A 21,399-nucleotide genomic window follows, 5' to 3' on the forward strand; every position below is an offset into this window, starting at 1 on the left:
CGTTAACCTCCAGACACTGCAGTCAACTAAATCAAATTCATTATTATAAGTCCAGCTGTGTCAAAAAAATATATATAATATGATTTTATCAAACTTAGCAAAGCACTTTTATCTCCTTCTTTAGGTTTCCTTGGCCTATTACGGTCATAATATTCAAGCATTTAACAGTCAATTCACATTTCTCACAATGGTAAACTTTTGTTTACTTGGTACAATACATTGTGTCTATCGTGAAGCTATTTCAATGACAATCTAGAAATATAAAGATCCAAAAGCTTTAGGCTCCGCTCTCCCTCGTCACAACTGCAGCGAGAGTAATCACAAGTGAGAAAAGCGGGAAAAGGCAAAAAAGGAGGAACATACTTTTGTTTAAAAAAAAAAAATGCCTCGTCAATGCTTCCCCAGCCGAGATCTGCTTACCTCCCTCAGCGTCATTACTGTAGCAGCAGCAGCACAACAAGCAGCTGTAATACTAGTGAGTAAAGCGAGCCCAAAGAAGTCAAGAAGTATGTTATTATAGGAAATGTACAAAAAAATTACAAAAAAAAACCCCACTAACTGTTAATTCGAAGCTCAGTTAGGAAATCTTTTTCTTAGGAAATTTACATAAAAATACATCCATGGCCAACAGGTGGCGTTGAGTCAGCGCAACGTGGCTCATGTGACAACTGCTGGCGGATTAAAGCCGTGAGAACCAGCCCCTTCTGCAGGCGGTGGGTGGCAGGTCCTGCGAGATGTGCTGTCCAGCATGTAGTGAGTCCGAAAAACACATTCTGGTGGAAGGGCGGACAGGGTCGAGTAGCCGAACAATGCAGCCTGTCCAGCGGGAAACCCTGGTCCACTGGGAACCTGGAAGAACAGAGAAAACTTTAGGAAAGCAAAAGGAATGATCCGTCTTCCTTGTATAATATACAGAAATGTTTCCTCATTGGTTTTTCAAGCAGTGTTTGGGCTCTTGGTCACCTCTGTGCTCAGAAGAGGATGGGCTTCCCAGCGGTTTTTTCTTGGACATACGAGGTGAAGCGTTTGAGGAACTTGGGATACTCCCTCTTGGCCACGGCTCTGAGGACTGACGCTGGAGCCCAGCCTCCGGGGTTCACTGCACACACACAGGGGGAAGTGAGGAAACTGAGAGTGCCTTCTCACGTCAGTCAGAAATTCAACATGTATGCTCGATTGGGTTTCAGGCGCCCTCTGGTGACAATAAGGGCTCATTACTGTGGCCTATTACCCGATCTAAAACATTTCCTCAAACAGTAAAGGAGGTTTGTTTGGTCCAAAAACTTTTCTGTGCTTCTCTCATTCAGCCTGAAAAGGCAGTTTCCCCTGCTCTGTCCGCCTTGGAACCTTCACACGCCAAGGACGCAAGGAAGATGGCTACTTGCATTTTAAATAAAAAGTCTGTGAGGTGTTGCTTAAACAATGAGGTGGGATTGTGATGTAGTAAGTCCCCCAAAATCACAACAGTGACTTTGTAGTTCCAGGTGGAATCTGACCGTCAGGTTTAAACATATTGCTTAAAAAAAAAAATAATTAAAAAAAGAGCCTACCCATCAACTTTCTCCACTGTAATACAGTCACTCTGTGCCATCTTTTTGATACAAAACAAGAAAGATCCAAGAGAACATGTACACAATCCTGCTCCATGTGTGCCCGATCTTCTCTATTGATTTGTTCTGCAGCCATTAGCTGCTTGTTGTGTAGTAGTAGTAGTACTAGTGTGTATGCCTCAGTTGTGGCAAACCCTGGCCAAAGACATCAACACACTCACTCAAGCCACGTGTACCCTGAATACATACATATATCGAAAATTGAGATGAATTTAGCATTATATGGTAAATGTAGTACTACAATGTCTTTAATGTAGTTGAGCATTTCAGTCAACTTAACCTAATCTGCAGGTTTTCACGTTTGGAATTGGCAGTTTTCAGACAATACAGGCATCAAAAAACCCACCCAGCTCGACCTGACGTCGCTACTGGGAGACTTACCATTGGCAACGTAGGTGATCTTACAAAGGATGTTGTCTCTGCTGATCTCTTTGTCGCCCTCTGGTGGGCTCACCAGGGTTTGGCAGATCATGGCGACGTTGATTTTGGCACGAACGCAGCGGTTGGTTGGCTGAAGGCAGGAGGGAAATGTGAACGCAAATTAAAAACTGCAAACACGTCTTTGGTCGACTTGGTCAAAGTGGGGCTGCATCTTCCTCCTGAACGACATTTCCTTTGAAATTTGACAGAAACTCGGATGCATTTTCCACATTGAAGCCGTCTGTGCACTTATTTTCCTTCTGACACACGACTGAGGACTGATTGTGTAGCGATCTTACGGCGGCTTTGTCGTGGTCCACAGAGAAGTTGCACACCAGCCAGGTGTCGGGGTCATTCTCGTTCGTAGCCAAGATCTTCCTGATGGCCGACAGGTAGAGCACGTCTCTTTGAGAGGCGGGCCACACTCTCTGGAACGCACACACATTCTTTTTAGAAAGGCGCACAAACTGCGATAGATGGCACAGCATCCACGTATAGCACATTTCATCCTAGACGTCCCCACAGAGTCGGGTTTACCTTGTGAGTCTGGTAAACGATGACGGCGTTTTCGGAGAGCGTTTCCACAACGTTGAAATTTTCAATAGTTGCTGCAGGAGCAGGAAAAAAAGGTGGTCAAGGTACGACTGCAGAGCAGCGACAATCGAGCAGCGGTGAATCTTTCAAAGACAGCTGGACTCACTCTCCCAGTCTAGTCGGACGGCGGTGTCCCAGAAGTAGTGGCACACCTCGTGGCCGGTCACTCCCTTCACAGAGTGCGTGGCTTTGAGAGGATCCAGCACAATGCCGTTCTCCTCCACTTCTCTCCTGTACACCTGTTACATAACACGGAGGGGAGGGGCAGGGCGGTTCAAATCAGTGCGATCTTCACATACTCGGCTTCGCAGCAAAAACACTTGAGAGCCTGTCGGAAGATTTTCTGAAGCGGCTGATTTGCTAAAAAAAAAAAAAAAACGCCAACAGGTGGCAACAAAACTTAAGCAAGTATCAGCAAATACCAAAGTGGTGTTGAGTGAGATGGATGCCTTTCAGTGCACAGTGTAGCGGCACATTAAAAACGTGTTTCACACAGTTCTTTGGTTGTACATCTATAACACAAATGCCATTAGCATTGACATTTAAAACACAACAGAACAAAATATCTGGCAAATTTCTAATGACAATAATTTAGTTTAGTAAAATTTTAAGGGCGTCTGAAAAATTGGTTTCTGCTACTGCAGCTTCCAGGGAAAGAAGTTTGACTTGAACTTGAATGGGTGAAGGGCACCGGCTGAACTGAAGCGGCGGCACAGGATGTGATATTTCAAACTAAGATCTTTGTTTTCACGGTGTTGGTTGTCGAAGCACGCACTCCGTCGGCCGAGGGAAGTGGGATTTAAATATTCACTGGCAGCAGGCGGCTGACATGGAACGCTCGCGGCTCCTCTCCTCTGTGAATACCTTCATCTCTCCTTCTTCTATTACTAGCTGCCAGTTGGCATCTCCGCCCACATCCTGAAGAGAGTAGGTCATATGATTTTGCACCATCTCCTCCACCTGGAAAGAAAAAGGTGAGCAGAAAGTGATTACCAGCCTGTTTGTCGACGTGCTCTGAAACGAGTCGGTTAGCGGAGGAGAGCGCAATGCGTTTGTGTTGAATGACTCACAGGGGGAAAAAGTACAATCTGCTCCCTGCGCATCTGCTAGAGTGGAAGCTAATTAAATATCTATCACTTTGTGGTTGTGTTTGGACAACCTGACAATACAGCAAGCACACAGGCTTGAACTGTGCCCACTCATGCTGTGGAAAACAGAAGCGATATTAGAAAACAAAAGAGCGGCTTCACCAGTCATGCAGCAACAGAATTCTAACCGGCACAATGAAAACCAGCGTGCGGTAAAGGAAGCCGATGAGTCATTCCAGAAATTTCTTTGACGTTCAAAAGGGTTTTGATTCCAAATACTGCTATCAGGACTTGGATGAATAATCTACAGGTTCCAGAGGAGGGACAGGAAACCCTTTTAAAATCCTGGACAGACACAGACTGGTTAGTGGACATTCTCATGCTATCTGCACATGCTATCCCCCCCCCCCCACGCCTCTGTAGACACAGGTTCCCCCGCCGTCGACTACAGTACAGTACCTGAGCGCTGAATCTGTGAACGTCATCTGAAGCACTGAATAGCTCGACGGAGGACAGGGATGAAGAATGGCTATGGGGCTGCGCAGCAGAAGAGGAAGAGGAGGAAGAGGAAGAGGACAGGAAGAAAGAAAGAATAAGGACCAACACAGCAGAGAAGGCACCGCGGTAGCCGTCGAGAGGTCAAAGGTCAGCTGCGTTTTTTTTTTTTAAATGGAGAGGTTAGAAAGTGCAGCAAAAAGCACAACCTGGGCAATACTTCGCTTTCACATCTGGACAACGTCGGAAGAACCGGCTTTTCAAAGCAATCAACACTTTCTGCCTCATTTCTGAGCAGTCAACGACAGCAAATGGTGTTTCGATGGAACTAGTTTGTGAGACAGAACTGGACAACAGGACATGAATCGGTGGTCACTTCCAACATTTTACATCGCTCAGTGAATCATCCGCATCCCTTTTGAGAATTCAGCTCAGTATTAACTACCATCTGATCTAGTCGTCTCCATTCCCTATATGACTAATTCCATCCCCAGTGGTTTTATTTTGGGGGTGCAGGAAGCCTTTCATATGAACCGCTCCACCAGCCACAAGCCAGAAGTGTTGGGCTAGAAATATTTTATGCACGTGACTGCTAATTTACCGTTTTTAATCATTTATTGTATTTTTTTTTTTAACCCTGTTTTCTGTCTTCGTGTGAGAATGGCACAAAAAAACGAATTCCTATTCTCCTATCTTAACACGCAGGTGGTTCATAACAGTGCAATTTGCTGTGAAAAGAACAGAAAATAAAAATGCTACGTATGTATACGTATTTTAAAAATACATTTATAAAATTATACATACATTTCCAGCCAAACGAGGAAAGGAGAGATGAGATGGTGAACTATTCAGCAGCTCTTTAGCAGAACATTTATATTGCAGTTTTAATTGCCCAGTTTTAATGTTTCCTGCTGCACGTTTGTAGTACAGCTGTAAATGAAAACAAGTCCTCACGTTTCCCCTCTCCCATTCTGTTGTGCCATTAAAGCTTCCTGGACATAATACTTGGCAGGTAGCGGCTAGCAAGACATTGGCGTTCACGCAAAACTGTTTGGGGAAACAATTCGTGGGTGAAAGTGGATTTAGCATCAGCATGAAAGCTGTGACACACTCTGAAAGTTTCAGCGGGCAAGGTGCAGTTTTGACACTCTGCTAGAAAAGTTCTCAAGTCAGAGCAGAAGCACCGCAACCCGCACAGAGAAGCGACGGCGAGCGCTGACAAACAAAGAGGACAGAAATATAGCAGACATCAGAGTGGAGGATGGTCAGGGCTGCGCCCAGTACCTTGGTGGCGAAGCGATGCTTCCCGATGGAGGAGTAGGCGTCCGTCGAAGGAACGGGCGTGAGTCGAGGTATCCTGCCCTTCTCCGACTGGCACTGAGGGACAGGAAGTGGGAGGTTGGTGAGGCGGCACGAGCTGCTGGAGACGCTCGCTCGAAGAGGCGGCGGCCCTCTGAGAAATGCTGCCGCTCTCGATGCGTTTCACAGTAATGGAAGGAGACAGAGTGAAATTCAATGGAGACTTTCATCACACCTGCTCCTCGATCTTGTCCTGCCGGTCCAGCGCCGCCTCCACCGCGTCGAAGAACTCATCTTCGTTGATCAGACTGTTGGGACCCTCCTGCGGGGAGAGCAACAAACAAAACAACGATGCAGTGAGCATACATTCAGTTTGTGGAACCGACTGCGAAATCTACGTGCCAGTGTGATAAGTCTTTTACATTTGTGCACGAGAAAATCGGGCAGCGGAAGGTGCTTTCACCTTGCATGAAGTTCACACACATGGGAAACCTTTGCTTCTGGTTTTATAAACCAGTTCTAAAAATTAGGATCAGGTCTTCATCCTGAATCAGAGCGCTTCATGTTCATCTATGATCTTCTAAGCCAAGCTAAAACTAAGTGGCTTTGTTTGAATCTATGAACAGTGTTGAATATGTTAACATTTCCTGGAGTTAAGCTGAAGATCCGGCGCCTGAGAACATTTCTGCCTCTCTTTACCATTTGAGTGCAGCTCCAAGCACTTTGGAGTTCAAATAAAACTGAACTGAAGTGTTTACTCAGTACTGAAAGCAGCCCAGCAGCATCAGCTTTAATTTAAAGGTTACGGTGCCCTGGACGGCTGAGAACCTTCGCAGAACAGTTAACTCAGCAAATATTTACAGCCTTGAAGGCGTGTTTCCCTCCTGCAAAGGACAATATTGATTTACCTTTGAACCAAGGTATGTCAATGTATAGCGCAGCCCTAAAGGTGCTCAGCCCCCTCATGTTATTAAGTCCAGCCGCAGCTTCGTTAGAAGCTCCGAGGACCTGTTTAGTGAGCGCTGACAGACAGAAGCGGAGGAGGCTGCACGTCCCACTTCTCGCCTCCGCTTTTTTAAAAAAAATTTTTATTCCTTTTTTAATCACGTCGAGCAGCTCGAGCTCACTCTCTCCCGCGCGCCTGTGATTATGTAGATTAGAAATCCAGTCGTCGGGATTGCAGTTCATTTCGCCATTTCTGGTACATTCGCGGCAACACTGTCTCGTCTTGCCTCATAGTCTGGGCCTCCGTAGTGGGACTTCTTCTTGAGTTCGTTCACGGCCGACTTGTAGGCGTCTTCCACCCTCCGCCGCTTGTCCAGCTCCTGAACACAGAGAGAAACGCGGCGCTGTTGGTGAGACTGTGGGAAAACATTTGTTTGTACCGTCGGCATTAGGGATGTTAACAATGAATCCATCATCGATTAATTGTTGATTAAGAATTGAATTGATTCAATTGAAACAGTTGCAATGACTTGAACATTTTCTACACGGGTAGTTGATATCGTAACAGTGTAGTGGCAGGAAAGAGCAATTCACCTGTAGATACTGTGATGGTCATAATATACCTCGAGGTTCTCAGGAAAGAAAATCATTGCTTATCAATTAATCATTAATCGGTCGATAAGGTTAATCAACTAACGATTAATGAATGAATTGATAATGTGCATCCCTAGTTGGCCCCGCAGTTTAAATTTCAGTGACCCAGAGGTGTGGCCCTTTCAAAACAAAACGCCATTGCTAATTTTCCCCCATAAATGACGACTCAAAGGCAAAAAGAGCAAAACAAACAAACAAACAGGTTCAGATGTCAGTCACACTCGCAGCCTGACCTGCCACGCCGCTGAGCTGTCAGCACACTCAAACAGGTTTGACCGAATGTCTCTTCCCAGCAGCATAATGAAACTGTTGGGCAACTTGTGCCATATTCTTCTCATTCCCGACTCACATGACTGTCAACAGAGACTTGAGGGAAGCCGCCAAGCAAATTAACGTGCAGTGTAGCTTCAAATGTTAAAACACGCAACACAAAGACAACAAAAGGAGATCCTGTATCTCATCGGCTGTGTGTAACCTCTTGACAAGCAAACCCGCACACAAGCAGAGGTGGAGACCTACTGTGAAGAAGCAGCTGCGGGTCTGGAGAGGAATCCATTTCTGTGTCTGATACTTGAGCAGCTCCGTCTTCTTCTGCAGCGACGGCTTCCACAAACTGTACCATGAGGTCCGAGCTGTCATTTTTATTTATTTATTTATTTTTTTGTCCTTCCGCCTGCCCGACGCGATTCAGTCCCTGCGAGAATCTCGTCTAATTCTGCCCGGCGTGTGTTCTACAGTTACTCCCGCGGCACAACTCCTCATTGAAGCCGAGGCTAAGCGCAATAGAGAGTCGTTTCGCTGGAGCCCGCGTGACTGTGTGAGGGAGCAAGAGCGCTTAAACGCTCCGGCAGGTTTTAGGGTTGGGCAGCACGCCTTTGTGGGCTGTTTAAAAAAAAGAAAAAGAAAAGAAAGGAAGACAGACAGGAGGGAAGGAACTGGTTTGGCAACCAGAGGCGAGGAGATTAGGATATGAAATACTTCATAGACAGGATAGGACACCTCATGCTATTAACAAAATTGATCACCTCGTGCTTAAAATGTAAATTGACCAGTAGGACTTATATACACTGCTTTTGGAACTGTCCAAAAATATCTAAGGGAGTGACACAAACACAAACACAAGATTTGTAAAATATCCGGGCCAGTTCCTATTGGGGCTGCCACCCCTGAGGTGAAAAGATTAAAATTACTCAATAAGTTCTTATTTTTGGAAAGGAAATGTATATATAATTTTTCATAATTTTTTGTTTGTCCTTTTTGTCTCCTTACGTTTTCCGATATTTGAATCTTCTCTCCCTGTTCAGACCACCCTGTATGTTTATATGTACTGTTTTGTTACAGTTCTGAAAATAAAACAAAAGTATGATTAATTAAAAAAAGATGGTCCCTCTCAACTAACTTGCCAAAAAAAGTGACAAGATCAACAAAGCTCTATTTACAAAACGCTTCCACGCCTATCACACGCACCATAACACCCTGATGAAAGAGGCGCCTTCAATGCAAAGTTCCCAGAAGACAAGTGCCGCTCACAGACCGGGGATCAGCTGCAGGACGCATCGGGCCGTCTTCCAACACGGAGTCAAAGTCCAACTCCTGAGTCATGGCCACCACAGTCAACCCGCAGTCCAACAAGATATACGCATACATTATGCATGGAGGGGTGTTGTAAAAAGAGTCTACTCATTTGAAAAAGCTTAACTGGCGATGATATTATAACATGCTGCTATTAATATGAACAAAACTCTCTGATTAGTGTGGGAATCAGACATTTAACATTTTGCATCATAGCATATTGTACTAACATTACATTTATATGTTGTTTATATGTTGTAATTATTATAATGAGTGGAATGTAATGATCCACTCAATATAAGGAAGGAAGGATGGACCATTTGGCTCACGGCCAAATAAGGACATGCATCCGCATTCAGAAACAATGACAGTAATACCCAGGAACTGAAGGGGGAAGAACGAACAGCCAATCAAAGGACGACACTGGAGAAGACGTTCAAATCAGGAGTCAGATTGTTTGTCTTTGCATTTAAGGACTTTCTTGGGAGAAAGGAGTCAGTCTGACTCCGGCCAGGACTCGACTCCAGAGATCTCTCCATCAGATCTCTGTACCAAATGTCTTGTTCTTCTTTTCAGATAAAACTTAAATAAGCGTAAATAAATGTAAATAAACGTAAATTAAGATTTTACTTGTCTCCTTTTCTTCATTAAACGAACACGTGGTTTGGTGGCATGATATTAGGTAAAGGAACCAAACCAACATTAGCCAATGAGTTTTTGCTTGAACCACAGTAATTCTTTCCCAGATCCAGACAGTGACGACTGGGTTTTGAGTGACACTTGACAAAAAGCGAGTGCACGTGCAGCTAGCGAGGTGGTACCTTGTCCAGCCTCTTCTGCCAGCTGTCCTCTCGTTTGACCATCAGCTCGATGCAGTGGGATAGATTGGAGAGGATGCCGGCTGTGGTGGCTTTAAAGGTGATGGCCTCCCCCTTGAAGTCGATGCCGTTCATGGCTTTGGGACTCGCAGGAGAAAACACTGGCAGGGAGGAAAGCAAAAGCAAAACAATAGTTTTTAGTAAGCTGAATTTAAAATGAAAAGCATTTCAACTTGTGCACTTAAACTTAAATCGAGTAGCACAACTAAAAATGAACAAAAAAATAAAATAAATGCGTTTTATTAGAATCTGATTTAGGCTAAATCGAAGCAATTCAACAACACTGTCAGATGAACTCACGTTTCTCTTTGCTGCCATTGTTGTTGTGATTAAACTCACTCTCAGTTCTGGCTTGGGTTGGAAAGTCGTCTTCGTCCTCCTCCACTTCTAGCAGACAAATCCAGAGCAGTATTAGTTTCATCAACTCGGTCTAAAAGAAAATACTGAACAATATCTACACTTGTAGATGAAGTGAATAAACGGTTAACGGCTGTTTTTAAATCATAAAAGCAGAAAATTGTATTATTCATATGAGAAAATGTGCAAATGGCATTAAAAACTATGGACATCTACTGAAATGTTTATGATTATGATTATAACTGAAACAATTAAAGGTAATTGTCTGGTATCAATCTTCATGTTAGAGTTTACAAGACAATATAAGCGCTCCTCTTAGTACACTTGTGGCGCAACTTAGTTACCTCTGTCTCTCTGGAATTCATCCTTGCACACGGCGTCAGCGCAGGAGTCAAAGTATTTCTGCAGGGTGTCCACTTGGCGACACAGGATGTCTCGGAAGGTTTCCATCTCAGCTAACTTCTCGCGCAACCTGTGCCCCTTCTGAGTGGAGGGAGAGACGGCTGCATCAAAGGCTCTCAGTATGAAAGAGATATTACAGGACTTTGTTATTTAAACTGAAAAAAGCCTCTAATAGGAACAAAAAAATATCATCCAAAGCACTGTGTTCTGCCGTTGTCTTTTAAAATTACGACAGGTCTCAGCCTTCATGATAAGATGAAATACTAGAAACAGCAAAGGATTTTATGCGATAATGAATTCCGCAGACTCAGCCGATCTTTTGGTTTTACCTTGAAGGAGGAGGTGGACGTGGCAGATAAGGCACTGGCTGCAGACGTGAGGGACAACATGGAACCATGACGCCGGAGACTGGTCTCCGAACCGTAGCCCGACTCGGCCTGACAGAGGAGGGAGGGAGAGAGGGGGGAGAGACGGCGGATGAAACAGAGGAGCCAAACAATGCGGCCAGAGAGGGAAGAGGAGACCTGCAAGTTCACATCGCACGCGGAGCAAACTGCCGCGTAATGAGAGCGTCTGCAGCTCTCAACGCTAGACGGAGAGACAGAGACAGAGACAGAGAAGGAGGAATCGATTCCAGCAGTCAGCAGCACCGAGTAACGCGGCAGGACCAGGACCAGGACCCACCCACCTACACACACACACAGTGTTGGAAATAAACCGGGGCTGACAGGCCGACACGTGGATCAACTCAGCCGCCGCAGGCCGATTCAAGCTGGTGAAGGAAGCAGCGGCGCATGGTCAGGACACTACAATCACCGATGGTACATTTAGAGCGTTTCTAAAATATTTCACCTTTACCAGAGACCAAATTCAGGAAATGCAACATCCCACTGCCTCATGAGAACAACCCTAAAGAGAATCGTTTACACCTTGCACCGAGTAACTGCAATCTGCAATGAAGTCCGACTTGTAGAAAGTACAGGTTCTGAAACGCACCGAAGCAAAAAGCAAAAGAACTATTTTTGCAATTAATGAGACAACGCACTCGTTGATAAGCCGAGGTACTATAACGTTTCCCCCCCTCTAAAATACGATCCACTTCAATTTAAAAACACAACAGCATAGTTCAAATTGCCCCACTTTAAGCAACAACAGTTGCAATACAGTGTAACAAGAAAATTACTTTTAAAAGAATTTGTCTCCCTTACATCCCACATCTGATATCACAAAGATCAAAACCCCAGCTGAGATCAGCCATGGTACTGCTAAAATTTAGTTATTCTTAATATCACTGCATCATTGCTGAATGATGAACGATATGGGACAGGCTTTAAAGTCAAAGGGGCTAATGCAGGTCGGGTCGGGTCGCTGTGTACCGGGTCGACGCCTCCAGGGGGTTTCTTTGCCAACAACTTTATTTTCTGGACGATCTGCAGGATTATGGCTGAGTGACGCCTCGGAGTGTTTGTGTAGGTACGGCCAGCTGACCCCGCAGAATCAAAATATTTCTTGCTCTTCCCACATGCAGCTGCTACCTGTGGCGCACTGCGCTGAGGAGAGACAGCAAAAAAAAAAAAAAAAATCACACCTTCACACAGAAGCGGCAAACGCAGGTGTTGGCGTAGCAGCAGTCTAAACTCTCCAAGTCAGAAGATGGCACTGGAATCTTCTAGAAGTCTCCACCATTATACAATATACACGGATATCTATTTGTGTTCTACTTGTCTTGTGATTCGTTCGATGGATTTTTAATATTTGCTGCTTTTTTATCTTTTTATTAGATTACAAATGTGATATGCAGCAATATAAATGCTGCATATCACTGAATCTCAGAAGCTACGCGGTATAAGTTTGAATTGATTAGTTAATTATTGGTAATTCTTCAGAGCACTAAAGCTGCTACAAAGTTGCGAGCCAATGTTAACCAACTAAAAATGATTTGCTCACATGACATACAGTAAATAATATGACATTTCAATCATTATTTCAAACAGTCATTATCACTAATTAAACTTTGAAAAGAAACATGAAGCAGCAAGGTTTTTTCATCAATATGAAAAACATAACTGACTGACTGACTGACTTGGAGAGGAAATCTTGACTGTAATATTACAATTATGAGAAAAAAAAATCTGAGTTCCATGACTGAAATCTTTCTCCCAAATCAAGTTGTGGTTTTATTCTGAATATAATCGATACTGTCAACTACTGAGATGATCCACCCGCATCACACGAGTTGTTTCCACCACAACAGTCAAACCACCATTCAGTGATTATCGCCTCCTTCATGCCAAGTCTTCAAACGAGACAACGCGCAGATGTCTTAGTCATCGTTTCCTGTTGTTCTTCTGACAGTGGGTGTTTCACAGATGATCAGACAGAGGCTGGTTCTTACATCACCGGCGGTGGAGGATCGCTCCGACGGCCTCGGCCGCTGCCCAGGTTCACGCCGCGTTGCTTGTGCTGCGGCAGAGGCCGAGACACGACGCCGAGCGGTGATATAACGCCGACGCTCAGCGGTGACACCTCCGGAAGCTGCCGTCGTCTCCGCACACGTGGTCGGCCGCGCGGAAAAAAACAGACCCCACAGCCGTGCGAAGCAAACGCCCACACGTTAAAAAAAACAAAAAAACAAAAAACAAAAAACAAAAAAAACAACATACGAAATGGCATCTTGTGCCCACGACTCTGTGTGTCACAAGCGCAGTGACCGGAAGCAACCAAACTGGGTTCTTTAGCGTGTCTGTGCGCGACGCCGCAGCCAAACCTGCCTTGAGTGAAACACGCAGTTTATTCGGCAATAGGAGATGAAAAATATAGAAAACTGTGTACAATGCTGTCACAGAAGTTCTCAATTTCATCTCATCTCGCACAGTCTCAACAGCAAACTGTGGAATAAACCTCGTACACTCAAATCACACCGCAAGCTGCATTATGGAATTCCTTTGCCAGTAACGAGACAGTTCAACCGGACAGAATTCTAAAGCCATAATCTGAAGCAATATTGGACACAGAGAGCGTCCACAAGGCACTTTTTGCAAGCACTGATGTGACTTGGCGGAACTGGTCGATGCTTCAAAACAGTGGTTCTCAACTGGTGGAGTCTCAGGAGCCACATTTTTTTTTTCCCATATCATGAAGTCATGACCCAAATTTATTCCAGAAAAATAAAAACGCTAGCCCACTTTCTATCATGTCTAGTAAATAAATGAGTTCAATCCCCAAATTGAATTGTGCGTCCTGCAAAGTAAATGCCAAACATTCTCTCTATAAATATACACACTGTAAAATATCTTTCTTAAAAAAGGGGAAACCGCCACCCAATCAAAACAGCTCTGACCACCAGTTGAGAATTGCTGCTTTAGAAAAACAACACACTGACGCTGAGACCTGCGTGCAGCACGAATGGGTTTTCCCTCGAAAAAAAAAAACACACTGACTGATTCATGGCAGCGACCGAGCGGCATGCAAGCACTCAAGCTAGCCCGCTTAGTGCTGGCTGAGTCCAAACCATGCACGCATGCAAAGAGAAAGACCCGGGGGTCGGGGTGGGGTCGGGGTGGGGGTGGTGGTGGGGGTGGGGTTCACGTTTCGTTTGTCGCTGAGATGCTGATGAGACACAGGGAAACGGGTGGGGGGGGGGGGGGGAGAAGAGGAGGGAAGGCAGCGTGCCGGCATGCGATGAGCCCACCATCCGGCCATTCCAGCAGCCAAGGCAGAGCAGGACACTGCTGCAGTTGCAGCGGTTGGCCGGCCCCAGCATGACGCCTGACACTCCCCGCTGCTCCGACGCGGCCGCCGTTCCCCCCCGGACACACCTCGCTCAGGCACAAAAGAGAGTCGGAGGATGGTGGTGGTGGTGGTGGGGGGGAATAAATAAGAGGAAGACGGGAAAGAGAGCCGGCTCAGGTCGTCAAGGAAAAGAAAGACGGAAGGAGGAAAAAAAAATCTTCGGATCCTTTGCCGCTGGCGGACGGAAGTGGAGAGGATGAGCGGAAGGAGACTCCCCTCTCCCTCTCCCTCTCTCTTTGTCACACACACACACACACACACAAACACACGCGCACACGCACGCACCCTGATGTGCGAGACCTCTCCGTCGCGCCCGTCCCTGCGGCCGCCGTCCATCGCCGGGGGCGCACGTGCGTCCGCGCTCGTGTGCGCGTGGCAGAGCGAGGACGAGCGGGGCAGACGACGACGGGAGGGATGCATGGAGTCGGTGTGCAGGTCGGAGAGATGGAGGAGCTGGCTGGGAAGACGGCTGGGAAGGGGGAGAGCGGCGAGCTCTGTCCACGGGGCGGGCGATGGGGCTTTTGCGCGACGCGCCGCTGGTCGCGCCGCCAAGACACCAAACGGGTGGGCGGAAGAGAGAGAGAGAGAGAGAGAGAGAGAGAGAAAGAGAGAGTAGGAGGAAGAATGGTCCAGCCTCTCCTGAACTTCCCTCCAGCCGACCCTCCCCCTCGCAGGTGGAAGGTGTGAAACCTCTGAATGCTCTCCTCTCTCCAGCCCTCCTATTGCACCACAGTGCACCGGTCTCACCTGCCAGAGCAGCGGGAGGGTCGATTCACTTCTCTTTTATTTTGGCTGCTGTGCGCACGGGCTTTTGAAAGCAAAACAAAACAAGGACAATATCGAGCATCAGGAGCAGCACTTGAATGTCCCTTCGCTTCACACGACTTCATCCACCAGCCACCGACACAAATGCACACCCACACGTGACAACACAAATGGAGCCGCACCAAACGTTCTTTTGTCCCGCCAGAAAAAAAAAAAACAAAACCAACCCTATTAGTTAGTTGAAAACAAAAAATAACTTGACAACAGCAAAAAATAAAAAAGTGCAGTGGGCTGAAGAGGTTTGTTTCATGCACATTTTGCACTATTAACATGCGGCCTGCCAAGCAAGATGGAACATTTCCTGCTAGGTATGTTAACAATTAATTGATTATTGATTAATTGTCGATTAAGAATTTAATCGATTTAATTAAATTAGTCGCAATCGATTGAACTTTTTTTTTTTTTTTTTTACATGGGTAGTTAATATCATTATAATAGTGTAGTGGCAGGAAAGAGCAATCCACCTGTAGCTACTGTGATAGTCATAATATACCTAGAACAAGATACTTTTAAACAACTTTTTTTTTTTTAAAGGTTGAAATGTGACCCATTAGAAGTCAACTTAAAGTCAGAGGGCAAATGTTTAGGGTGTTTTTACTGTTCACTGATGTAAACATTGGACCCTCAACATTGTTTAAGGGTTAAATAATGTTTTCTTTACACATTTGTCATTGTGAAATTTAGGTTCTCAGGAAAAATCACAGATGATCAATTAATTGGTAATCGATTGATAAGGTTAATCAACTAACGATTAATGAAATTAATCGATAATTTGCGTCCCTATTTCCTACATAGATTTGATATTCCTAACATTTGCAACATGGAGCAGCTCCATAGCTTTAGCTGCTCCTCTGGTTCTGCCAGTCCGGCCTAAAGCAAAACTGTGTCGTCTATTGAAAAGTCTGAAGTGCTGTTCTCGTGCTCTTTCGAATGTGAAAATGCCATCACGTCCTAAAACGTGATGAAAATGCTATAACCTGCTGCGCCACTTTAGATTTATAGTTTTATAGTCAACGTGAGGTTGTTGCTTGTTGCTCACGAATGCGGTTTTACGTTCGCTTCATTTTAGTGTAGCACCCAGCCAGCACAATTTAAGATGAACAAGCTGTGAACATGCAGCAACATGGAACGTGGGCCACGTCACGTCAGTCAAGGACAATAATATCGGCAAGAGACTTATCAACTGTCCTTTAAACCCTGAAGGAGGAGCCGGAGAAGATTAGAGCCATAAAATCAGTATGAGGTAACTACTCATGTTTCTGAGGCTTGTGCGTCATCCACTACCAGTGCACAGTACGCAACCACACTTCTGGCCTTCTTTAACTGTGAAGGAAGGTAATTGATGCTAGAATCTACTCAAATTTAAGGCTACACAATTGTTTGCTCTAATTTTGTCTAAAAATGTCATGAATAATTAATATTTGTTAAAAAAAAAAAAAAAAAAAAGAAGAGGGGGATAAAAAAATCCCAAGTGGACCAACTCCTGATGTACTGTTGGGCATAGTGCAAACATGACCGCTCCCTTAAACTGAGGTTACTGAAGGTCACAGTCCAGCCCTCACCCTGCAGCGCTCTCACACAGCTGTTAATGGACCAGAGACCTGTGATCAGTCACACTCCCAAGGCTGTGCCAAAGCCCAGTGGCAGGATTCATTTTGGTCAAGAATCAGCTCTAAGGAGAGTTCACGGGGTAACAACGACTACTTACAGCACAGCTTCAAATACGGCTTTAAAACTCAATTTCTGAGGGAAGCGGTGGGTAAATATGTTATTCATGTGTCATGAGATAAATTTACTGTTGGTCTAACTCACTGCCATGGACATCTGATTGAAAAACTTTGAAAAACCTCTCAAAATATTGCTAAAAGGTTTTTGTGCTCTCATGAGGTGGTTTGTCAGACGCATCGATTCAGAGGTATATCGTAAAAGTGTACCGGACGTGACGTATGGGGGTCACATGACCAGTTCACGTAAAAAAATGGTGCGTTATGTTTGGACGGAGGAGAAGACGGATTTTTTTTTTTTTTTTACAAGTAATCAAAGAGAAAAACCTAGCAACCATTTTTGACAATAAACAAACGTAATTCGAGTTACGTCCCACAAGACGAGATTTTACAAGGATTACGGCTTGTGCACTTCACACCATTCAATGGACCTGCAAATTGAAATTGTACTTATATATTATACTTATATCGCTTTTATTTTGCGAAAAACAAATGGAAACGCAGATAGTTTATATACCACATGTGATTTAATACGGTGATTAAAACCTTGGTGTTTCAAATGGTGAATCTTACCAGCTAGTTCCCAGACCATAAGGAACTTCTAAGGACGACAAAAGCATCTGATGTTGTAAACAGTTCAAACTGGAGGGAAAAAAAACACACGCAGTGCAGCTGCCCGATATCTGAGGACAGGGGATACCCCCACCTCAGTACTTCACTCCTCAAATTCCTCACATTCCCAGGGGAAGGGCTGTGTGTGTGTGTGTGTGTCCATATGACTCTCTGACCTGCCACACCCAGCAGCCTGAACAAAACATGACTTCAAACTCATCCTAAAAAGGCACGAGTGCGCCAGAAGCAATGTAAATTTGGAAAAACTCCAAATTCCAAAGGTTTTAGGATTAACGGCAGTTCATACATTCAGCTGGATTCTTGAAATGAGAAAAAGAAAAGAAAAACAGAAAAAACAAGGCAAGAGAAAAAACGAAAAGTGGATTTGGCAACAAACCATCTGCAAATGAATTTGTTGGGGAAATAAAACTCATATCCAAGCAGGAGCAAACACACTTCTGAAGAAAAAAGAAACGGGGAGGATGCAGCGTAAAAGCTACTCACCTTGTGCAGCTCTATGGACTCGATCCACTGCAGTCTGTGTTCAGGATCTTCAGCTCTGAGGTACCAAACGCTGTCGTTGACGCTGATGTCGAAACGACACTCGTCAAACTCATGAGGCTGCAAAAGAGAGAGGAGGGCGTTCATGCGGAGGAGCCAACTCCGGTCAGGAAACACAGTCACAATCTAACTGTGTAACATTATGCCTCGATTGAATAACAATGTTGAGAGAGTTGGTGTACAGACAAATAAAGAAATAAATGAATGAATAAATCCAGCTACGAAACCTCACAATCATCTGACTGTATTTGACACCGGCTGACTTGGAGTGACACATTGCGGACACACATGGGTTCCATCAGTCACAGAAAAACCTCTGCCACACAATAAACAGGAATCTTAATTGGAAGCTGATGTCTCATGCCTCATGCCTGCAGGACAAGACCTGAGACGATCACAGAAGGGCTGTATTGTTTCTGTCAGCGCAACTTTAACCTGAACCAGGTTCATCCAAAAGTTGTTTTTTTTGGGGGGGAGCCAAATCTTTCAACATCTTTCGCTGCCTCATCCCACCCAATTTCAACCGAAACACCAATTTCAACCGAAACTGTGCAAACTGTGGGTCCTGCGCTTTTCTCCTGGGATTGGAATTTGTAGCCTGCACTGAGCTGTGGCCAGTTTTGCTTTGCAGAGACTGCTGGTGTCACGGACGAATGATTCCACTTCCTTTTATAACCTCAAAAAAGGGGAAAAAAGACGTTTCTGACATAAGACGTTACCCAATTTTGATTACATTTGCAAAATAAAGCACACATTTAATCTCTGCTATTGACGGCAGCAGTCACAATTTCAACTTTAAAAACAAAAACAAAGTATCAACCACTGCAGCTTAATGCTGGATTTTCTTTGAACTTTTCTATTGTCACTCGAGACCTTGAACCGATACTTGTAGCAGACAAACAGGTGGAACATTCAAAAAAAAGTTATCTGGCAGCAGAGAAAAAAAACATTCAGGCAGGTTGTGAAGTCAGCTCAAGTGCATCCAACCATTTTGCTGCACCTTGTTGGAGAAATCCAGCCTATCTTGCTGAGCTGATTAATGTACGCCTCATAAAACACAGATTTATGATCCCAATCCGACCTCTGTCATTCCAGGAACAATCTTCTCCATGCAAAAGCAGCTCATGCTTCATCTGAGCCTGTGAATTTGCAGAAAAGAAAAGCCCAGCTCATAAAAGAATAAAAATTGCCGGCTATCACTAAAGAAAGTAAACGTGTAAATTCTCGTAATCAAAAATAATAGTATTAATATAACAATGATAAACCATAGCATGAAAAAGTGTAAGGCCTGTGAGTTGAAAGTTTTGCACCTTCAGAGAACGCAACTTGGCCTATTGTGGTAATTTCCACAGGATAAAATTTCTTTCCCATTCTGCCTCTGTATGCCTGAGTGTCAGTGTGTGTGTGTGTGTGTCAGACTGATATTAGGAAAGAGAAGCAGAGGCTTGTTCCTGCATTCCTGAGTTGTCATACCACAGCCTCTTCACACAGGCTCTCAGACGTACACCCGAAAACAGGAGAGGCATTATTAAGAACGTGCTTGTGTCATTCGTGCATTGTGCAATATATTGTGGAGTGCATGTGTTTTAACTTGTTTAAATTACTCAAAGCAGTCCAAAATGTCATGTAGGGCTCCATTCAGCCTTGCACAAACACAGGAACTGGCCTGACTCCCGACAAAGAAAAAAAAACAACGTGGGAATCCAACAGTTTAGAGCAATATCATCTTGGAATCACAGTCAAACCCATTTGCTTGGCCTCTGGACCGGCAGCGGTAGGCTCAGAAAGAGCAGTGAATATTTAACTAGGGTGTGAGAAGTCCACTTTGGAGCGCCTCCCCGAAAGGACCGCTCTGCAGGTTCAGTTTCTGCTGTGTGTTATCAAAGCTTCAGGAACACCAGCTTTAATTGGCTTGTGCAACCACAGCTGTGTAGAAAAAGCTGTGAGCGCTCTCACGTGACCGCTGAAGACAGAATCACCTGCAGACCAACTGACCACTTCAAGACTACGGTGACCTAAAACGCCCGACAGCCTGCAATGTTTCCCCTGTGCATTTAAGGAACACTGAAAGCTGATTAAAATCGAAACATAGCTACTTGTTTTGTGCAGCTCTCCAATCCCTGAACTGTCGAAACACGTGCTAGCCTCACTTTATTTATTTGGTGGCCAGCACCCAAGTGAAGTTCAGTCTCCCCCAAGGTAAATACTTACTGTGATGACAGCTTTGCTGAGGCACAGAGAACCTCTGCAGCCGTATTCCCGTTCATCCTCCGACTTGTAGTAGCTCAGTGTGTTATTTTTCAACACGACCCATCGGTCCTGCCATCCATGTATGTAGTTTGTCCACTGTAAACAAAAGCGTTGCAATCAATGAACAAGACAAGTGCAAGCCGCACTAAGAAATCGCCATACTGATATTGTTCCGCAACCAAGACAGAAGTTATCATTAGCTCTACGCATCAACATTGTAGCGTTCACCTTACATTACCTTGCTCAAAACGCCGCCCAGCTCCACGGGATGAGCGGATTCCGGGTCCACATCATCATCCGAACCGGACGATGAACTCTTTTCGGACATTTAAATCCAAGCTTGGTAGAAAACGCCGAATCGTCCAAATCACGCAGCTATGCGCTAGCTGCTGAACTTTGGAAGTCAAACGCCACAGATGAACCTACAACAGCTTGTTTTTTTCTGAGCCTCGCTGACAGCGAAATAACGTTAAATCAGAAACAACATAAGCTTGTCAAACGTAAGCTGTAGAGCGAATTTTATCTTGCGTCGGTTAAGAGCTTTTAAACCTGCTAGCTTGTCTCGCAACGCACTTTTCTGCTGTTGACAGCTGAGTCGCAACTTCTCGCTTTTGCGGGCTTTGTTTTGAAACTGACGTCGAATACCAATTAGACAAGCTAGTTAGCGTTAGCTGTAAAACGACGCAACTGAGCTTTTCTTAACTTAACTCGTAAACTTAACGCTGTCTTCTACAGCTTCTTTTGAAGCTGTGGACAATATACCCCAAACCGTGATCGAGAAAGAGGCCTCAGAGTTATCGGTCTGCGTGAACTTCAGGCTTCAGTGACGGACGTCGGACTGTAACGTTAGTTCCGCAGTTTGGTTAGCAGCACTAGCGGAGCAGCCGCGGCTAGCTTCCCTTCATTCAGGTCAAGGGGGGAGGAGCTGCATGTCAACCACGCTGCACTGTGTACCTTCACCCTCCCACGCCTTATAAGTATTGTGGCTTTATTATATCATTAAATAAGTTAATTTACTAAATCATATTTGATAATCAAGGTGCACAATATACATGCGCTGCTCTAAAGTGTGGCCGATTGCTCTGTCCGTGACTACACTGTCAACTTTACAGAGTGATAACGAGATAACCACAGTCAAAGGTTCAAGTACTCCTCTTGAGAAATTCCTCCATTGTACAACTGAAAAACCTAGGACGATGTTTCCAGGTCTAATGTAGTCGTTAACATTTCCCAATCGTGCAACTAATCGCAAAACAAATGTGTAGTAACATAAATTTTATGCAGTGACGTTGCATATCCACATGGGACCGCCACAGAGCCG

The 21,399-nt window shown here is 44.8% G+C and overlaps 1 protein-coding gene across 3 annotated transcripts; it reads right to left on the bottom strand.

The window, feature by feature from the left end:
- Positions 1 to 376: 376 nt before the first annotated feature.
- LOC142881093 (ceramide transfer protein-like) lies at positions 377 to 21,006 on the bottom strand. Of its 3 annotated transcripts, none has more exons than XM_076015150.1 (18): positions 20,317 to 21,006; positions 20,040 to 20,174; positions 17,772 to 17,888; positions 10,644 to 10,751; positions 10,257 to 10,395; positions 9,856 to 9,939; positions 9,499 to 9,656; positions 6,739 to 6,831; positions 5,742 to 5,828; positions 5,492 to 5,584; positions 4,172 to 4,249; positions 3,489 to 3,584; positions 2,731 to 2,863; positions 2,568 to 2,638; positions 2,330 to 2,458; positions 1,992 to 2,121; positions 964 to 1,099; positions 377 to 849 (listed from the first exon to the last, which is right to left on the bottom strand). In XM_076015150.1, exons 1-17 carry the CDS (start codon positions 20,404 to 20,406, stop codon positions 972 to 974), a joined length of 1,869 nt encoding a protein of 622 aa, XP_075871265.1. In that variant the 5' UTR covers positions 20,407 to 21,006; the 3' UTR covers positions 377 to 849; positions 964 to 971. The 3 variants fall into 3 exon arrangements, with proteins under 3 accessions (XP_075871265.1, XP_075871264.1, XP_075871266.1); XM_076015149.1 differs by having other exon boundaries at positions 9,856 to 9,942; positions 20,317 to 21,004; XM_076015151.1 differs by lacking the exon at positions 4,172 to 4,249 and having other exon boundaries at positions 9,856 to 9,942; positions 20,317 to 21,001.
- Positions 21,007 to 21,399: the final 393 nt, after the last annotated feature.

The sequence above is a fragment of the Nelusetta ayraudi genome, unplaced genomic scaffold (genome assembly GCF_046127955.1).
Source record: "Nelusetta ayraudi isolate G7.1 ecotype Tasmania unplaced genomic scaffold, CSIRO-AGI_Nayr_v1 ptg000181l, whole genome shotgun sequence".
Taxonomy (NCBI): domain Eukaryota; kingdom Metazoa; phylum Chordata; class Actinopteri; order Tetraodontiformes; family Monacanthidae; genus Nelusetta; species Nelusetta ayraudi.

Coding starts and splice junctions, on each gene's coding strand:
- LOC142881093 (XM_076015149.1), bottom strand. CDS start 20,406: ATGTCCGAAAAGAGTTCATCGTCCGGTTCGGATGATGATGTGGACCCG. Junction 17,889..20,039: donor TCAGCAAAGCTGTCATCACA/GTAAGTATTTAC, acceptor TCTCTTTTGCAG/CCTCATGAGTTTGACGAGTG. Junction 5,829..6,738: donor ACGGAGGCCCAGACTATGAG/GCAAGACGAGAC, acceptor CTCTCCCCGCAG/GAGGGTCCCAACAGTCTGAT.